At 30.9% G+C, this 20579-nt stretch overlaps 4 protein-coding genes across 4 annotated transcripts; all 4 read right to left on the bottom strand.

Annotated features, from left to right (window-relative positions):
* Window positions 1–6679: 6679 nt before the first annotated feature.
* Window positions 6680–7618, bottom strand: LOC131607356 (lipid transfer protein EARLI 1-like). Its single transcript, XM_058879371.1, has one exon. It carries the CDS (start codon window positions 7575–7577, stop codon window positions 6891–6893), a length of 687 nt encoding a protein of 228 aa, XP_058735354.1. The 5' UTR covers window positions 7578–7618; the 3' UTR covers window positions 6680–6890.
* Window positions 7619–10278: 2660 nt separating this feature from the next.
* Window positions 10279–10920, bottom strand: LOC131605448 (lipid transfer protein EARLI 1-like). Its single transcript, XM_058877798.1, has one exon. The coding sequence runs from the start codon at window positions 10918–10920 to the stop codon at window positions 10279–10281; it is 642 nt and encodes a 213-aa protein (XP_058733781.1).
* Window positions 10921–15493: 4573 nt separating this feature from the next.
* LOC131607355 (lipid transfer protein EARLI 1-like) lies at window positions 15494–16454 on the bottom strand. The gene has a single exon (XM_058879370.1). It carries the CDS (start codon window positions 16411–16413, stop codon window positions 15727–15729), a length of 687 nt encoding a protein of 228 aa, XP_058735353.1. The 5' UTR covers window positions 16414–16454; the 3' UTR covers window positions 15494–15726.
* A 2425-nt stretch (window positions 16455–18879) lies between these two features.
* LOC131607354 (lipid transfer protein EARLI 1-like) lies at window positions 18880–19840 on the bottom strand. Its single transcript, XM_058879369.1, has one exon. The coding sequence runs from the start codon at window positions 19797–19799 to the stop codon at window positions 19113–19115; it is 687 nt and encodes a 228-aa protein (XP_058735352.1). The 5' UTR covers window positions 19800–19840; the 3' UTR covers window positions 18880–19112.
* Window positions 19841–20579: the final 739 nt, after the last annotated feature.

Here is a 20579-nt window from a genome sequence, read left to right as displayed (position 1 = left end):
GTCTTAACATTGAAAGCATACGTTCAACAAAATTCAGTTATTTATATTTTGTTGTTCTCCCTCGAAGTTTGTTAAAAGTGGAAATGGAAAGTTGATAATTGAAATGGGAAAGTATTGATATTCACAGATACGAAAGAGTGAAACGAATGGATTTCATTCAAAACATGCATGATTATTTTATTAGAATTATTAATCAAAGGGTACAACGTTTATACCAAATAACACTTAGCGATCATAGAAATTACAATTTGAAATGATAAAACCTATTGATCCCAAGGACATTCTCCTTTGTTGATCCAATGACTTTGTTTTACTTCTTAGTTCTTTGACTTGTAGAAGTAAAGGGTGATCTTTTACTCTCCTTGTGTATACCAATCTTGTTGAGAAGGCATTTGATCTCGACGTAGGGAAATCTCCAATGATAATTGAACTTGAGGCGTAGGCATATAGCTTGCATAGTGAAGGGCAACCTTTTCTCCTTGTAGGACCAATCTCATTTGAATATCCAATGATAAATCCCCTCTCTCCATAGTTTAAGAATCTACTTGAGTTTATTCACGAGTCTCGGGAAATCAGCTAACATAGCAAAGATTGGATAAGGGCGAAGGTGGACATGCAAATGCAAATGTATGAATGTATGAAAATGCAAGGGTACGAGGAGAGAAATCCATACAGGCTAAGTATTATGATATATAGATGGAAATCCCTAAAATATAGGGACTATGACACAACGAAGGAAATCCCTATATGCTAGGGAATGCGTAGAAAAGAATACATAGTGACTATTCAAGACGGTCACCAGATTCCATGAGTTGTTCGCTTCAAATATAATGGCCCTAAAAATAGCTATCCAGGAGCGTAGATTCAAAGTTTAATGAACGGATGGCTAGGATTGAATATTGATGTCCACAGCTCACATGGACCGTTCGCATCAAATCTAATGGCCCTCATAATATATATCCAAGGGCGTAGATTCAAATTATAATGAACAGATGGCTTGGATTGCATACTGACTAAGGATATACGATATGTGAGCGCTTGAGGATCCATCAAGAGTCTCCTTATCACGTGGCCATCATAAGGTCACACGTTGCGCATTAAGGGATAGAAGGACATCCACTTAAACCAAAATCTGAGAGGTCTTATAGACAATGTCAGATTAAAAGGGAATCCCTATAGGCTAGGGATCCGGGTTACGTGAAATAATACCTTACGAGTCTATGGGATGATACTTGTAAGAGATAACCCTATGTGGACTTAGATTTACCACGTAATGCCCCTCTCGGGATGGCTTCCCATGAAGGGTGGGATGATAAAATTACCTTAGTACGTAGGTTCATAAGTTCGTCCTACGAATTTTCTTCCCTTCCCAAAGGTGGTTTAATTTTAAGGGTCTCATGGTGCTCTTTCATACCCTCTAAAACTTTTTGTTTCGTCGGATTTTTTTTGAAAGGGCTTTTTTGTCCATGAGGTTCGAATTTTAGGGGTAGGTTCCCAGAGAGATCAGCCAAATTCCGCACCCTACCCTCGACAAGGTCTAGCCTCGTCTAAGATATTTCTCGGAATTCAGCCCACTCTGAGTGAAATTGTCACTAAAGCTCGTAGGCGATGCAAGTCTCCTCTTACTTAGTGACAATTCCCACACTTAAGGTTTAACAACAATTTCATATATATATATATAACCCAGCAATAATAAAGCAAATATATTCCAAATAATAATATTTAACATCATTAAAGAAATAAAATAAAGAACAATATATAAAGAAAAAGAAATTACCAAACAAATATAAACCAAAAAAAACCAAAACCTAAACCAAAGAGACATGCCCCAAACCTTAAGTGCTTCTCTGCTTTAAGGGTCCCCAGCAGAGTCGCCAGCTGTTACGACCGGCTTTAGGTTTTAAGTCATTAACCTAAAATACAGAGTCGCCACCTATGTTTTTATTTTATCCTAAGATAGGGGTAAACATGGGAGAAAAACCTAATTAAGAGTTTCTAGGTAAGTTGAGAAATTAGGGTCGAGGGAAGGTGTTAGGCACCCTTGACCCTTCCTTAAGGTTTTCTAAATGTCTCTAAGGTTTGTAAGAATATTACGTTAAGGTTTATAAAAAAGGTTATGGTTAAAAGTGTATAGTAGGGTAGAGAATAAGATCTCAAACCTACTTAATTTTAGGGGAAGGGGACTCGTTCTGGTTGTCCAGATGCCTACGTACCTCCTTAATGGAGGACCAGAGTCAACGTAGTTCGTAGTGTTTGTTGGTGTTTTTTATGGGATTGTACACCATTATTTTCGTATGTTGAATTGTGTCTTAGCAAACATTCGTAATTTCGCAGTTACCGTAGTTCGTAGTTAAAAAACTGATTTTTGTGTACAATCCCTATTTTTGTATTTTTTATAGGTTTAGATAATTAAATAATGTTTTAGTCGAATTAGAATAATTGTATTTTTAATTGAATTAGAATAATTTGTGTATTATAATGATAGAATAGCAAAAGTAGTAATATTAAATCAATAGTTATATTTATTAATTAAATATTTTAAAAAAAGAATTAGATGCATTATTAGCGACATACTATCGATTATCGCTTGCGGCCTTAATCGATTTCGTATGATTTCTGTGTGTATGGGATATTTGATCGATGCGACATAGAAAGTCGATTGATTCGAAGACGTCGTGAAATTGTCATTCACTCGTCATATTATTCGTAGAAGATGTTAGAATTAAATTAATATTTTTATTGTTTGATTTTTTATATTTTTTTACTTAAATTTGCTAACGTAAAATATAGTATAATTAAAAGAGAAATATTTTTTGTTATTTTATTCATTAATAATAAATAATAGTAGTGATGATATACTTATGAAAATGTAAACAAGAGAAGGAAAATAGAACAAACAGTAAGTGATGCGGGGAGATTTATTTATTTTTCTCTAACTCACTATCTTTTCTCTAATATTCATAAAGGATGTAGTGTCATACTTAACCCAAATGAAAACCCAATTAATTGCCATAATAATAAACAAATAAAGATTAAGATAAAAGAAGAAAACTACTATACCTCCTCCAAGCTGGGCGGCGCCTCATGGACCTCAAAATATTTCGCGGTTGGAGATGTAAAGCGACGAATCGAAGATGGTCGCCGTCTGAAAATGGTACGCGGCCGCTGCTATGTTGGGTGGTCGGAAATTGCCCAGAGCATAAGTTGTTATGAAAAAAATAAAAAGAATTATCCTGAAGAAAAAAAAAAGCTTGAAAAATGGTTAAACATCAAATGCCGACGTGTTTGTATATACTGTATAATAATAGACAATTGTAATGAGAAACTTAAAAAGTTTGACCCTTTTTATATAAAAAAAAGTTGTGTAGTAACCATTGTGTGTGAGTGTTAAATGAAATATGTTAGTGTGTTCTATACTAGAAATGGGTAGTTAATGGTAATTGGTGGATATATACTTTTTTGGATGAATATACAAAGTATTGTTACTTCACAATTTACATGAAAAAAACTACAAAGAAAAAAGTTGCATTTTGTGTGAATGGTTGGTTTGTAAATCGTGAAGTCTGTGTTAGGAACTGGAGGCGGCTTCATTTCGAGTGAATAACAATTGGCCTCCCCCTCTTCTGAGTGTGGAACAGCTATTTATATACAAACCACAAAGTTTATAAAGTGCACAAAATCAAGTCTTTATCAACACAATATAAACCATTCAAATCAAAATTATTTGATTTTAATTTTCTTACCATATTGAAAAAATGGTGTCTACAAGTTTTTAATCTTTTTTATTTAGTCATTAAGACGTAGGAAAATGCTAGAAATAACACAAATCAAATTGAAAATTTCCTTTTTTTTGATTTTTGACTAAAGAAAGCGTAAAATGATGAAAACAATATTTATAAAAAAAATATTAAATAATAATAAACAAAATTTAATAATAAAAATGTAAAAAGTCCTTTTTGGTGTTTTTTTTTAGAATATAAATGCAATAAAGTTAGTAATAAATAATAAGTAAAAATGTTAAACAAAGAGATTCGAACCCGTGACTTATGATTGCAAGCTCTTACTCCATACCAATTGGACTATCTTGTTTATTCGAAATAAAGATGCACTTGAAAGCATATATAGATCAATAGAATATTTGTTATTTAAAAAATAATAATAATAATAATTTAAAACAAACTATTAATATTAAAATGTTAGTATAAATCCAAAGTTTAATATGATTTGACTGTCAGAAATAGGGCGGACAAATTTTGGGGTATGACATAAGGTCCAATATTTATAGGAAAAGATTTTGTTGTAGGTACAAATTTTTTTGTTAGATAAGATACTATAATTTGTATTATTTAGAGAATTAATTTCTAACTAACTATCCTTTAATTCATCTTGCCTAACTATGAAAGAAATATTTGACTTTGAGCGAATTGAAGTTATGTCTTTCACGGCTACAAGCATAGTATGATGTCATTTTAAGGGACTCAAACTATACAAAAAATAGTTCATTTTTGAAGAAGAAGAATAAAAAACAAACAAAATAAATTAATTTAGTTCAACTTGCTTTGAATTGAATTGATATATTTTCTTACTAGTTGCTATTGCAAATAAATACAATAAGAATCTTTGTAAAACACCATGCAAGAATAAAAAAAAGTTGACATTTTACATCGGAAACTTTTGAATCACCTCAATAGTTAAAAACATTTAACTTATAAGAAGTGGCAGTTAATTCTTTAAAAAAATATAGTTTGACTTTTATTAATAAAAATGTAATAGAAAGATAAGGATACAACAAATTGATACAAGAAAGTAGTCAAATTTAACAAATGTTAATACAAGAACCTAAAATAAATGACGAATTGCAAAATAAATATCCTAACATATTCCATTATATCAATTCAATCCATAATTAAGATATAAATTTAAACTATTCGACCGAAACATTTAATTTGCAACATTCTCTTTTTATATAATTCACTTTAGCAAATTTTAAATCAACTAAATGATAGCTAACATAAAATATATTTGATTTCATTAATATACTTTTTCCTATATCTTCATATAAACGTAATAAAGAAATTGCACCTTAGAAGAAAAACAATCACTTAAAGAAAATGTTGACACAATCCTCAATTCTATTGAATAAAAACATACATAAGTTGTCATAGAAAAAAACAATCAATCTACTGGGTGTCATAAACAATGTGAAAGGCAAGGTCCATGAAAGAGTCATCTGTAAAATATAGAACGAAACAGAAGGAAATATATGTCATAAAACTAATTATTGTAAAAATGATATGCCAGTGTGTTTACATTTTTATTTTACTAAGTTAATTCTTTATTAGGTATGTGTCATATTATTGCTAATCTTCCATCATATTGTATACATTTCGTTACATTTTGTAAAAAAAAATTCTTTTTTTGCACTCATAAACAGTTATAAACCAACAACCTCTTCTGTATAATATAAATCACACACATTTCAATATGCTCTTTATTTTATTTGAAGTTCACTCATATGATTTTTATTTTTGATATTTATTTTAGTTCGATTTTCAAAGTCTTAAAGATATCAATTCTAAAAAAAATAGAAGCATTGAAATCGTAAAACTTGTTCTATATTATTCTAAATCATAATTTACTTTCTGTTAACGACTAGTAAAAAAATGCAATATTTACACACAATCGTTGACTATCAGCGCAAGCCACCTGATATGTAATGTAGTTTGGGAAATTGTGAGTTTGGTTAAGCATTGTTAAAGTGTTGAATGTTACACACCAATTTTTACATAATATAATTTCTATATACCGAACTTTTTACGAAAGGTCAAGAGTACGTCGTTAGATTAAAATAAAGGCAAATGGAAACTCTAGCATGAGGTTACCGGCCGCGAAAGCGTGTAAAAATAAAAAGGTAAATTAATCATCAACATAAAACAACTACACAAAAATAATTTTCCATTTAATTTCAATTTTTATCATGTTTCTACAATTTACTTACTTATTCTTATATATTTATTTATATTTAACCACGTTATTCATCAAGTTAAACTTTGTAATTTTTCCTATTGATGAAACCGGATATTTATTTCCATTCTTCTTCATGCCTTTAGCATAATAATGTCAAAACAACTTACCGAACCTTACCTTCATTATATAATAGTATATTATGACGATTTAGGGTGAGTTCCTTTGTCCTAATTTCTAAAATAACTTTCTAAGTGTATTTCCATATTTAATTTTTCATATAAAACCATTAGTTTTGGAGTTGAACTTATTGAATGATGCATAGCTAAACGAATGTAACAGTTTTGCTCAAGGGTCTAGATTAACAAATGAAACGGAAGAAATAATGCATGTGAATATAGGATGTTTCAATTATTGAATTTTAAAAAACTTATTAAAAATATTATAAGCTCTTTAAAAAAGTTGTCAAAACGCTTTAACTAAACTTATGTCAGTTGGGAGTATATACATTATTCTAATTCCTTTCATGGAGTAATAACACTAGTGTTTAATAGGAATAAGAAAAATATAACTCAAGAATGGCTTTAAGGTAATAAAAATATCTCATAAAGATCATACAAAATAAACACTTTAGAAATATCATAATATTATTAATAGATAATGAAGTCATTGAATTGCATAAACTATATGTCAATGAAAAATCTACTTCTTCATCATCTTTGACATCCAACAACTATCGACAAAGACAGCGTCTTCCATCGATATAATAATTAAACACAATAATACAAATATATATTTTAGTATTAATATAATGAACAGTTTTTATTTAGTAGAACTTATTTCGTTAGTATAATATAATATAATAGGAATAGTCCATTGGTGATGGCGTGCATAAGCCATCATATCGATCATGCATTTTATTGGTCTTAACGGCTGCATTTGAAATTTGTAGGCATTTGACGCCCACATCGGTTCAAGATTAATTGCAAGGGAATGTTAAGATCAATAATGATGATTCCCAAGATATTAGCCTTAAGTGCAGCGCATAGACATATAGAGGCTTCGAGATCAATAAGACCATTGATGAGGTTGCAACAAGGCTTAGTATCTCGTCCAATCCCTACGTTCACAACATTCAACACATTGGCACAAACACTCAATCTTCCTATTTGACAAGTAGGTGACGTCGTAGGAGTTATCTTAGGCGGGGGTGTCAAATATCTTGGTGGTGGTGTGGAAGGAGAGATCATAGGGGGTGTTGCCGTAGGACTTGGCGGTGGTGTGGAAGGAGAGACTATGGGAGGTGTTGTCATAGGATTTGAAGGGGGTGCGGATGGATTTGTTGTAGGTGGTGGTGTAGTAGGACAAGGTGGTGCGATCGTCATAGTTGGTGGGGGTGTAGAAGGTTGCACGGAAGGAGGTACCATAGGTGGTGGTGTCATGAGATGGGGTGGTGGTGTCATTTGACTTGGTGGGAGTTTTGATGGAGGAGGTGGTGTTTTGGGATGAGTTGGTGGTGTCTTAGGATTTGGAGTGGAAGAGACAAGGGTTGAAGCAAAAATAAGATTAATGCAGAGAATTATAATGGACGCAATAGTATTGTTTGATTTCATTGTGTAGTTACGAGAGAAACTGTTGATTGCAATTTTAAATGAGAAATGTATTTAGTTGATGAATAATTTGGAGAAGTAAGGTCCAATATTTATAGGAAAAGATTTTGTTGTAGGTACAAATTTTTTTGTTAGATAAGATACTATAATTTGTATTATTTAGAGAATTAATTTCTAACTAACTATCCTTTAATTCATCTTGCCTAACTATGAAAGAAATATTTGACTTTGAGCGAATTGAAGTTATGTCTTTCACGGCTACAAGCATAGTATGATGTCATTTTAAGGGACTCAAACTATACAAAAAATAGTTCATTTTTGAAGAAGAAGAATAAAAAACAAACAAAATAAATTAATTTAGTTCAACTTGCTTTGAATTGAATTGATATATTTTCTTACTAGTTGCTATTGCAAATAAATACAATAAGAATCTTTGTAAAACACCATGCAAGAATAAAAAAAAGTTGACATTTTACATCGGAAACTTTTGAATCACCTCAATAGTTAAAAACATTTAACTTATAAGAAGTGGCAGTTAATTCTTTAAAAAAATATAGTTTGACTTTTATTAATAAAAATGTAATAGAAAGATAAGGATACAACAAATTGATACAAGAAAGTAGTCAAATTTAACAAATGTTAATACAAGAACCTAAAATAAATGACGAATTGCAAAATAAATATCCTAACATATTCCATTATATCAATTCAATCCATAATTAAGATATAAATTTAAACTATTCGACCGAAACATTTAATTTGCAACATTCTCTTTTTATATAATTCACTTTAGCAAATTTTAAATCAACTAAATGATAGCTAACATAAAATATATTTGATTTCATTAATATACTTTTTCCTATATCTTCATATAAACGTAATAAAGAAATTGCACCTTAGAAGAAAAACAATCACTTAAAGAAAATGTTGACACAATCCTCAATTCTATTGAATAAAAACATACATAAGTTGTCATAGAAAAAAACAATCAATCTACTGGGTGTCATAAACAATGTGAAAGGCAAGGTCCATGAAAGAGTCATCTGTAAAATATAGAACGAAACAGAAGGAAATATATGTCATAAAACTAATTATTGTAAAAATGATATGCCAGTGCGTTTACATTTTTATTTTACTAAGTTAATTCTTTATTAGGTATGTGTCATATTATTGCTAATCTTCCATCATATTGTATACATTTCGTTACATTTTGTAAAAAAAAAAATTCTTTTTTGCACTCATAAACAGTTATAAACCAACAACTTCTTCTGTATAATATAAATCACACACATTTCAATATGCTCTTTATTTTATTTGAAGTTCACTCATATGATTTTTATTTTTGATATTTATTTTAGTTCGATTTTCAAAGTCTTAAAGATATCAATTCTAAAAAAAATCGAAGCATTGAAATCGTAAAACTTGTTCTATATTATTCTAAATCATAATTTACTTTCTGTTAACGACTAGTAAAAAAATGCAATATTTACACACAATCGTTGACTATCAGCGCAAGCCACCTGATATGTAATGTAGTTTGGGAAATTGTGAGTTTGGTTAAGCATTGTTAAAGTGTTGAATGTTACACACCAATTTTTACATAATATAATTTCTATATACCGAACTTTTTACGAAAGGTCAAGAGTACGTCGTTAGATTAAAATAAAGGCAAATGGAAACTCTAGCATGAGGTTACCGGCCGCGAAAGCGTGTAAAAATAAAAAGGTAAATTAATCATCAACATAAAACAACTACACAAAAATAATTTTCCATTTAATTTCAATTTTTATCATGTTTCTACAATTTACTTACTTATTCTTATATATTTATTTATATTTAACCACGTTATTCATCAAGTTAAACTTTGTAATTTTTCCTATTGATGAAACCGGATATTTATTTCCATTCTTCTTCATGCCTTTAGCATAATAATGTCAAAACAACTTACCGAACCTTACCTTCATTATATAATAGTATATTATGACGATTTAGGGTTAGTTCCTTTGTCCTAATTTCTAAAATAACTTTCTAAGTGTATTTCCATATTTAATTTTTCATATAAAACCATTAGTTTTGGAGTTGAACTTATTGAATGATGCATAGCTAAACGAATGTAACAGTTTTGCTCAAGGGTCTAGATTAACAAATGAAACGGAAGAAATAATGCATGTGAATATAGGATGTTTCAATTATTGAATTTTAAAAAACTTATTAAAAATATTATAAGCTCTTTAAAAAAGTTGTCAAAACGCTTTAACTAAACTTATGTCAGTTGGGAGTATATACATTATTCTAATTCCTTTCATGGAGTAATAACACTAGTGTTTAATAGGAATAAGAAAAATATAACTCAAGAATGGCTTTAAGGTAATAAAAATATCTCATAAAGATCATACAAAATAAACACTTTAGAAATATCATAATATTATTAATAGATAATGAAGTCATTGAATTGCATAAACTATATGTCAATGAAAAATCTACTTCTTCATCATCTTTGACATCCAACAACTATCGACAAAGACAGCGTCTTCCATCGATATAATAATTAAACACAATAATACAAATATATATTTTAGTATTAATATAATGAACAGTTTTTATTTAGTAGAACTTATTTCGTTAGTATAATATAATATAATAGGAATAGTCCATTGGTGATGGCGTGCATAAGCCATCATATCGATCATGCATTTTATTGGTCTTAACGGCTGCATTTGAAATTTGTAGGCATTTGACGCCCACATCGGTTCAAGATTAATTGCAAGGGAATGTTAAGATCAATAATGATGATTCCCAAGATATTAGCCTTAAGTGCAGCGCATAGACATATAGAGGCTTCGAGATCAATAAGACCATTGATGAGGTTGCAACAAGGCTTAGTATCTTGTCCAATCCCTACGTTCACAACATTCAACACATTGGCACAAACACTCAATCTTCCTATTTGACAAGTAGGTGACGTCGTAGGAGTTATCTTAGGCGGGGGTGTCAAATATCTTGGTGGTGGTGTGGAAGGAGAGATCATAGGGGGTGTTGCCGTAGGACTTGGCGGTGGTGTGGAAGGAGAGACTATGGGAGGTGTTGTCATAGGATTTGAAGGGGGTGCGGATGGATTTGTTGTAGGTGGTTGTGTAGTAGGACAAGGTGGTGCGATCGTCATAGTTGGTGGGGGTGTAGAAGGTTGCACGGAAGGAGGTACCATAGGTGGTGGTGTCATGAGATGGGGTGGTGGTGTCATTTGACTTGGTGGGAGTTTTGATGGAGGAGGTGGTGTTTTGGGATGAGTTGGTGGTGTCTTAGGATTTGGAGTGGAAGTGTAACACCCACATATAATTACATGCATCAAATCATATAAATATACATGAATCCAAGTATTTGGTACTGAAATACCAATAAGTTCCTAGTCAACACATTATACATATTAATGCCCTAATACTAAAGTCCTACACAATGGCATAATACATACAAGATGTTCAAAAATAAAATACTAAGAACTAGATCAAACAATGATCTCAAAGAACTCCACAACGGAAGCTTCACCATACCAAAGAACATAAGGAATAAGGAATCAAATTGCCTTCTCCTTACCCTTCGCGGAACCTGTAGCACCTGAAATCAATATATAATGGGGTGAGATACAAAATCTCAGTGAGTTCCCTATCCTATGGATCCTCTCGGCTTTACAAGGTTCTAACCTATAAGTCTCAAGTCATAAAAGGAAATAGACCTTGAGTTCTCATTCTAACATTATATGGAATCATACTTAGAGTTCAACAACTCAACACAAGATTATTAATCGGAAACCAATACCAAGGCATCCCCATATTCCCGTCCCCTTCTACGTCTAGGAGGTGGCACGAGTCATGGATCCTTTGGAAAAATCTTGACATACGAAATGGATTCGGACTCATGAGCCTTTCCCCATGAATCGTCACTTCACATGGCCCGTACACCATCACAAGTCTCTACCCGTAGGTTCCATTCGTACACAAAAGCGGGAATCAAACCTGCCAAGATTATTTGTGCCTCTCTGCACAGTGCCTCTCTGCACGAAGAATGCCTGTTAGCATTCAAAAGAAAAATAAAGAAATATAGAAATACAACGGTTCCGATTAATACATCATACAATGGTGATCGCTTCCGCAAACCACTAGGCCTGTTAGCCCTTCATACTTTGGTGATCGCTCACGCAAATCGCTAGGCCTGTTAGCCCTTCCTCATAAGATTCCAACGCGTATGTTCCATATAATGTCTCATCCTAGGTTTCTTTGTTAAGCTACATAACCTAACAATTCCTAGTTTCCTCACTTAACCTTTACTCATATACAATGAAATTATTCAACCTTCTTTGATATAACATATATATATATATAACAAAGGTAATTTATCACAATTATAGAGTACACAAGCATCATACCAAAAGTATAGCGTTCACATGATTCCGAACGATAACCAACCACAGTAATCAAGCAATTCCCGACTCTCGATTAAATAATTCTCCCTTTGTTCCCAAAACTTACACTACTAGAAAGTACACGCTTCTAACTTCCTATCACTTCGAACGGTGATTAAAACAGAGTTATGGTTCAAAAGTTATGATCGAAACAGTTTTATCTCATTAAACTAAAGAATTGGCTAAGTAACCTTCAGTTCGCGCCGCGCAACAGCTAGGTCGCGCCGCGAACCTCAGGCAGTGGCAAACCTCACAACATTCTCAGAGTGTTCGCGTCGCGAACCCTTGTACGCGCCGCGTACTGATGACAGAACCAAACAATTTTCTTCTGCATGGTTCGCGCCGCTACCTATAGTTCGCGCCGCGAAGCGCGCGAAATCAGAAATTTCAGATCTGTTTTCTTGCCTTTCCCATGGTTTAATCCAACCATCTCCATACTCAAACCTGTTCCAGAATCATACTAAAGCATAGAAACAACTCATACATGGTACACTTGGGATATACAACACTCAATCATGAACATCCATGGTTTGATTCAAAACCTAGGTTTTTCTATAGAAAACCCCAAAATGCAAAACTTATGATTTCCATCCATAATCAAAAGCTATAAGTTTCTAACTAGAACCCACCTCGATTATGAGTCGTTGATGTCGAAGATGAGTCGATTCGGCGGAGAAATGATGAAGATCCAAGCTTTCTTCTCCTTTCTCTTCTTGCTCCTCCTTCTCTCTACTTCTTCTCTCTAACTTTCTCTTTTTGTTGCAAATGAAGAAGAAAACCAAAAGGAAAAGATATAAGGAATATCTCAAGTTACACTACTAACTCAAATGTCCAAAAGTATCTCTAATGTACCCATTAATAAAACCTCAGTGTCAGCTAATAACATTAGAGCATTTAATTTAATACGGGGTATTACAGGAAGAGACAAGGGTTGAAGCAAAAATAAGATTAATGCAGAGAATTATAATGGACGCAATAGTATTGTTTGATTTCATTGTGTAGTTACGAGAGAAACTGTTGATTGCAATTTTAAATGAGAAATGTATTTAGTTGATGAATAATTTGGAGAAGTAAGGTCCAATATTTATAGGAAAAGATTTTGTTGTAGGTACAAATTTTTTTGTTAGATAAGATACTATAATTTGTATTATTTAGAGAATTAATTTCTAACTAACTATCCTTTAATTCATCTTGCCTAACTATGAAAGAAATATTTGACTTTGAGCGAATTGAAGTTATGTCTTTCACGGCTACAAGCATAGTATGATGTCATTTTAAGGGACTCAAACTATACAAAAAATAGTTCATTTTTGAAGAAGAAGAATAAAAAACAAACAAAATAAATTAATTTAGTTCAACTTGCTTTGAATTGAATTGATATATTTTCTTACTAGTTGCTCTTGCAAATAAATACAATAAGAATCTTTGTAAAACACCATGCAAGAATAAAAAAAAGTTGACATTTTACATCGGAAACTTTTGAATCACCTCAATAGTTAAAAACATTTAACTTATAAGAAGTGGCAGTTAATTCTTTAAAAAAATATAGTTTGACTTTTATTAATAAAAATGTAATAGAAAGATAAGGATACAACAAATTGATACAAGAAAGTAGTCAAATTTAACAAATGTTAATACAAGAACCTAAAATAAATGACGAATTGCAAAATAAATATCCTAACATATTCCATTATATCAATTCAATCCATAATTAAGATATAAATTTAAACTATTCGACCGAAACATTTAATTTGCAACATTCTCTTTTTATATAATTCACTTTAGCAAATTTTAAATCAACTAAATGATAGCTAACATAAAATATATTTGATTTCATTAATATACTTTTTCCTATATCTTCATATAAACGTAATAAAGAAATTGCACCTTAGAAGAAAAACAATCACTTAAAGAAAATGTTGACACAATCCTCAATTCTATTGAATAAAAACATACATAAGTTGTCATAGAAAAAAACAATCAATCTACTGGGTGTCATAAACAATGTGAAAGGCAAGGTCCATGAAAGAGTCATCTGTAAAATATAGAACGAAACAGAAGGAAATATATGTCATAAAACTAATTATTGTAAAAATGATATGCCAGTGCGTTTACATTTTTATTTTACTAAGTTAATTCTTTATTAGGTATGTGTCATATTATTGCTAATCTTCCATCATATTGTATACATTTCGTTACATTTTGTAAAAAAAAAAATTCTTTTTTGCACTCATAAACAGTTATAAACCAACAACTTCTTCTGTATAATGTAAATCACACACATTTCAATATGCTCTTTATTTTATTTGAAGTTCACTCATATGATTTGTATTTTTGATATTTATTTTAGTTCGATTTTCAAAGTCTTAAAGATATCAATTCTAAAAAAAATAGAAGCATTGAAATCGTAAAACTTGTTCTATATTATTCTAAATCATAATTTACTTTCTGTTAACGACTAGTAAAAAAATGCAATATTTACACACAATCGTTGACTATCAGCGCAAGCCACCTGATATGTAATGTAGTTTGGGAAATTGTGAGTTTGGTTAAGCATTGTTAAAGTGTTGAATGTTACACACCAATTTTTACATAATATAATTTCTATATACCGAACTTTTTACGAAAGGTCAAGAGTACGTCGTTAGATTAAAATAAAGGCAAATGGAAACTCTAGCATGAGGTTACCGGCCGCGAAAGCGTGTAAAAATAAAAAGGTAAATTAATCATCAACATAAAACAACTACACAAAAATAATTTTCCATTTAATTTCAATTTTTATCATGTTTCTACAATTTACTTACTTATTCTTATATATTTATTTATATTTAACCACGTTATTCATCAAGTTAAACTTTGTAATTTTTCCTATTGATGAAACCGGATATTTATTTCCATTCTTCTTCATGCCTTTAGCATAATAATGTCAAAACAACTTACCGAACCTTACCTTCATTATATAATAGTATATTATGACGATTTAGGGTTAGTTCCTTTGTCCTAATTTCTAAAATAACTTTCTAAGTGTATTTCCATATTTAATTTTTCATATAAAACCATTAGTTTTGGAGTTGAACTTATTGAATGATGCATAGCTAAACGAATGTAACAGTTTTGCTCAAGGGTCTAGATTAACAAATGAAACGGAAGAAATAATGCATGTGAATATAGGATGTTTCAATTATTGAATTTTAAAAAACTTATTAAAAATATTATAAGCTCTTTAAAAAAGTTGTCAAAACGCTTTAACTAAACTTATGTCAGTTGGGAGTATATACATTATTCTAATTCCTTTCATGGAGTAATAACACTAGTGTTTAATAGGAATAAGAAAAATATAACTCAAGAATGGCTTTAAGGTAATAAAAATATCTCATAAAGATCATACAAAATAAACACTTTAGAAATATCATAATATTATTAATAGATAATGAAGTCATTGAATTGCATAAACTATATGTCAATGAAAAATCTACTTCTTCATCATCTTTGACATCCAACAACTATCGACAAAGACAGCGTCTTCCATCGATATAATAATTAAACACAATAATACAAATATATATTTTAGTATTAATATAATGAACAGTTTTTATTTAGTAGAACTTATTTCGTTAATATAATATAATATAATAGGAATAGTCCATTGGTGATGGCGTGCATAAGCCATCATATCGATCATGCATTTTATTGGTCTTAACGGCTGCATTTGAAATTTGTAGGCATTTGACGCCCACATCGGTTCAAGATTAATTGCAAGGGAATGTTAAGATCAATAATGATGATTCCCAAGATATTAGCCTTAAGTGCAGCGCATAGACATATAGAGGCTTCGAGATCAATAAGACCATTGATGAGGTTGCAACAAGGCTTAGTATCTCGTCCAATCCCTACGTTCACAACATTCAACACATTGGCACAAACACTCAATCTTCCTATTTGACAAGTAGGTGACGTCGTAGGAGTTATCTTAGGCGGGGGTGTCAAATATCTTGGTGGTGGTGTGGAAGGAGAGATCATAGGGGGTGTTGCCGTAGGACTTGGCGGTGGTGTGGAAGGAGAGACTATGGGAGGTGTTGTCATAGGATTTGAAGGGGGTGCGGATGGATTTGTTGTAGGTGGTGGTGTAGTAGGACAAGGTGGTGCGATCGTCATAGTTGGTGGGGGTGTAGAAGGTTGCACGGAAGGAGGTACCATAGGTGGTGGTGTCATGAGATGGGGTGGTGGTGTCATTTGACTTGGTGGGAGTTTTGATGGAGGAGGTGGTGTTTTGGGATGAGTTGGTGGTGTCTTAGGATTTGGAGTGGAAGAGACAAGGGTTGAAGCAAAAATAAGATTAATGCAGAGAATTATAATGGACGCAATAGTATTGTTTGATTTCATTGTGTAGTTACGAGAGAAACTGTTGATTGCAATTTTAAATGAGAAATGTATTTAGTTGATGAATAATTTGGAGAAGTAAGGTCCAATATTTATAGGAAAAGATTTTGTTGTAGGTACAAATTTTTTTGTTAGATAAGATACTATAATTTGTATTATTTAGAGAATTAATTTCTAACTAACTATCCTTTAATTCATCTTGCCTAACTATGAAAGAAATATTTGACTTTGAGCGAATTGAAGTTATGTCTTTCACGGCTACAAGCATAGTATGATGTCATTTTAAGGGACTCAAACTATACAAAAAATAGTTCATTTTTGAAGAAGAAGAATAAAAAACAAACAAAATAAATTAATTTAGTTCAACTTGCTTTGAATTGAATTGATATATTTTCTTACTAGTTGCTATTGCAAATAAATACAATAAGAATCTTTGTAAAACACCATGCAAGAATAAAAAAAAGTTGACATTTTACATCGGAAACTTTTGAATCACCTCAATAGTTAAAAACATTTAACTTATAAGAAGTGGCAGTTAATTCTTTAAAAAAATATAGTTTGACTTTTATTAATAAAAATGTAATAGAAAGATAAGGATACAACAAATTGATACAAGAAAGTAGTCAAATTTAACAAATGTTAATACAAGAACCTAAAATAAATGACGAATTGCAAAATAAATATCCTAACATATTCCATTATATCAATTCAATCCATAATTAAGATATAAATTTAAACTATTCGACCGAAACATTTAATTTGCAACATTCTCTTTTTATATAATTCACTTTAGCAAATTTTAAATCAACTAAATGATAGCTAACATAAAATATATTTGATTTCATTAATATACTTTTTCCTATATCTTCATATAAACGTAATAAAGAAATTGCACCTTAGAAGAAAAACAATCACTTAAAGAAAATGTTGACACAATCCTCAATTCTATTGAATAAAAACATACATAAGTTGTCATAGAAAAAAACAATCAATCTACTGGGTGTCATAAACAATGTGAAAGGCAAGGTCCATGAAAGAGTCATCTGTAAAATATAGAACGAAACAGAAGGAAATATATGTCATAAAACTAATTATTGTAAAAATGATATGCCAGTGCGTTTACATTTTTATTTTACTAAGTTAATTCTTTATTAGGTATGTGTCATATTATTGCTAATCTTCCATCATATTGTATACATTTCGTTACATTTTGTAAAAAAAAATTCTTTTTTGCACTCATAAACAGTTATAAACCAACAACTTCTTCTGTATAATATAAATCACACACATTTCAATATGCTCTTTATTTTATTTGAAGTTCACTCATATGATTTTTATTTTTGATATTTATTTTAGTTCGATTTTCAAAGTCTTAAAGATATCAATTCTAAAAAAAATAGAAGCATTGAAATCGTAAAACTTGTTCTATATTATTCTAAATCATAATTTACTTTCTGTTAACGACTAGTAAAAAAATGCAATATTTACACACAATCGTTGACTATCAGCGCAAGCCACCTGATATGTAATGTAGTTTGGGAAATTGTGAGTTTGGTTAAGCATTGTTAAAGTGTTGAATGTTACACACCAATTTTTACATAATATAATTTCTATATACCGAACTTTTTACGAAAGGTCAAGAGTACGTCGTTAGATTAAAATAAAGGCAAATGGAAACTCTAGCATGAGGTTACCGGCCGCGAAAGCGTGTAAAAATAAAAAGGTAAATTAATCATCAACATAAAACAACTACACAAAAATAATTTTCCATTTAATTTCAATTTTTATCATGTTTCTACAATTTACTTACTTATTCTTATATATTTATTTATATTTAACCACGTTATTCATCAAGTTAAACTTTGTAATTTTTCCTATTGATGAAACCGGATATTTATTTCCATTCTTCTTCATGCCTTTAGCATAATAATGTCAAAACAACTTACCGAACCTTACCTTCATTATATAATAGTATATTATGACGATTTAGGGTGAGTTCCTTTGTCCTAATTTCTAAAATAACTTTCTAAGTGTATTTCCATATTTAATTTTTCATATAAAACCATTAGTTTTGGAGTTGAACTTATTGAATGATGCATAGCTAAACGAATGTAACAGTTTTGCTCAAGGGTCTAGATTAACAAATGAAACGGAAGAAATAATGCATGTGAATATAGGATGTTTCAATTATTGAATTTTAAAAAACTTATTAAAAATATTATAAGCTCTTTAAAAAAGTTGTCAAAACGCTTTAACTAAACTTATGTCAGTTGGGAGTATATACATTATTCTAATTCCTTTCATGGAGTAATAACACTAGTGTTTAATAGGAATAAGAAAAATATAACTCAAGAATGGCTTTAAGGTAATAAAAATATCTCATAAAGATCATACAAAATAAACACTTTAGAAATATCATAATATTATTAATAGATAATGAAGTCATTGAATTGCATAAACTATATGTCAATGAAAAATCTACTTCTTCATCATCTTTGACATCCAACAACTATCGACAAAGACAGCGTCTTCCATCGATATAATAATTAAACACAATAATACAAATATATATTTTAGTATTAATATAATGAACAGTTTTTATTTAGTAGAACTTATTTCGTTAATATAATATAATATAATAGGAATAGTCCATTGGTGATGGCGTGCATAAGCCATCATATCGATCATGCATTTTATTGGTCTTAACGGCTGCATTTGAAATTTGTAGGCATTTGACGCCCACATCGGTTCAAGATTAATTGCAAGGGAATGTTAAGATCAATAATGATGATTCCCAAGATATTAGCCTTAAGTGCAGCGCATAGACATATAGAGGCTTCGAGATCAATAAGACCATTGATGAGGTTGCAACAAGGCTTAGTATCTCGTCCAATCCCTACGTTCACAACATTCAACACATTGGCACAAACACTCAATCTTCCTATTTGACAAGTAGGTGACGTCGTAGGAGTTATCTTAGGCGGGGGTGTCAAATATCTTGGTGGTGGTGTGGAAGGAGAGATCATAGGGGGTGTTGCCGTAGGACTTGGCGGTGGTGTGGAAGGAGAGACTATGGGAGGTGTTGTCATAGGATTTGAAGGGGGTGCGGATGGATTTGTTGTAGGTGGTGGTGTAGTAGGACAAGGTGGTGCGATCGTCATAGTTGGTGGGGGTGTAGAAGGTTGCACGGAAGGAGGTACCATAGGTGGTGGTGTCATGAGATGGGGTGGTGGTGTCATTTGACTTGGTGGGAGTTTTGATGGAGGAGGTGGTGTTTTGGGATGAGTTGGTGGTGTCTTAGGATTTGGAGTGGAAGAGACAAGGGTTGAAGCAAAAATAAGATTAATGCAGAGAATTATAATGGACGCAATAGTATTGTTTGATTTCATTGTGCAGTTACGAGAGAAACTGTTGATTGCAATTTTAAATGAGAAATGTATTTAGTTGATGAATAATTTGGAGAAGTAAGGTCCAATATTTATAGGAAAAGATTTTGTTGTAGGTACAAATTTTTTTGTTAGATAAGATACTATAATTTGTATTATTTAGAGAATTAATTTCTAACTAACTATCCTTTAATTCATCTTGCCTAACTATGAAAGAAATATTTGACTTTGAGCGAATTGAAGTTATGTCTTTCACGGCTACAAGCATAGTATGATGTCATTTTAAGGGACTCAAACTATACAAAAAATAGTTCATTTTTGAAGAAGAAGAATAAAAAACAAACAAAATAAATTAATTTAGTTCAACTTGCTTTGAATTGAATTGATATATTTTCTTACTAGTTGCTATTGCAAATAAATACAATAAGAATCTTTGTAAAACACCATGCAAGAATAAAAAAAAGTTGACATTTTACATCGGAAACTTTTGAATCACCTCAATAGTTAAAAACATTTAACTTATAAGAAGTGGCAGTTAATTCTTTAAAAAAATATAGTTTGACTTTTATTAATAAAAATGTAATAGAAAGATAAGGATACAACAAATTGATACAAGAAAGTAGTCAAATTTAACAAATGTTAATACAAGAACCTAAAATAAATGACGAATTGCAAAATAAATATCCTAACATATTCCATTATATCAATTCAATCCATAATTAAGATATAAATTTAAACTATTCGACCGAAACATTTAATTTGCAACATTCTCTTTTTATATAA

The sequence above is a fragment of the Vicia villosa genome, linkage group LG5, assembly GCF_029867415.1.
Source record: "Vicia villosa cultivar HV-30 ecotype Madison, WI linkage group LG5, Vvil1.0, whole genome shotgun sequence".
Lineage (NCBI taxonomy): Eukaryota > Viridiplantae > Streptophyta > Magnoliopsida > Fabales > Fabaceae > Vicia > Vicia villosa.
This window is presented reverse-complemented; position numbering and strand designations above follow the sequence as displayed.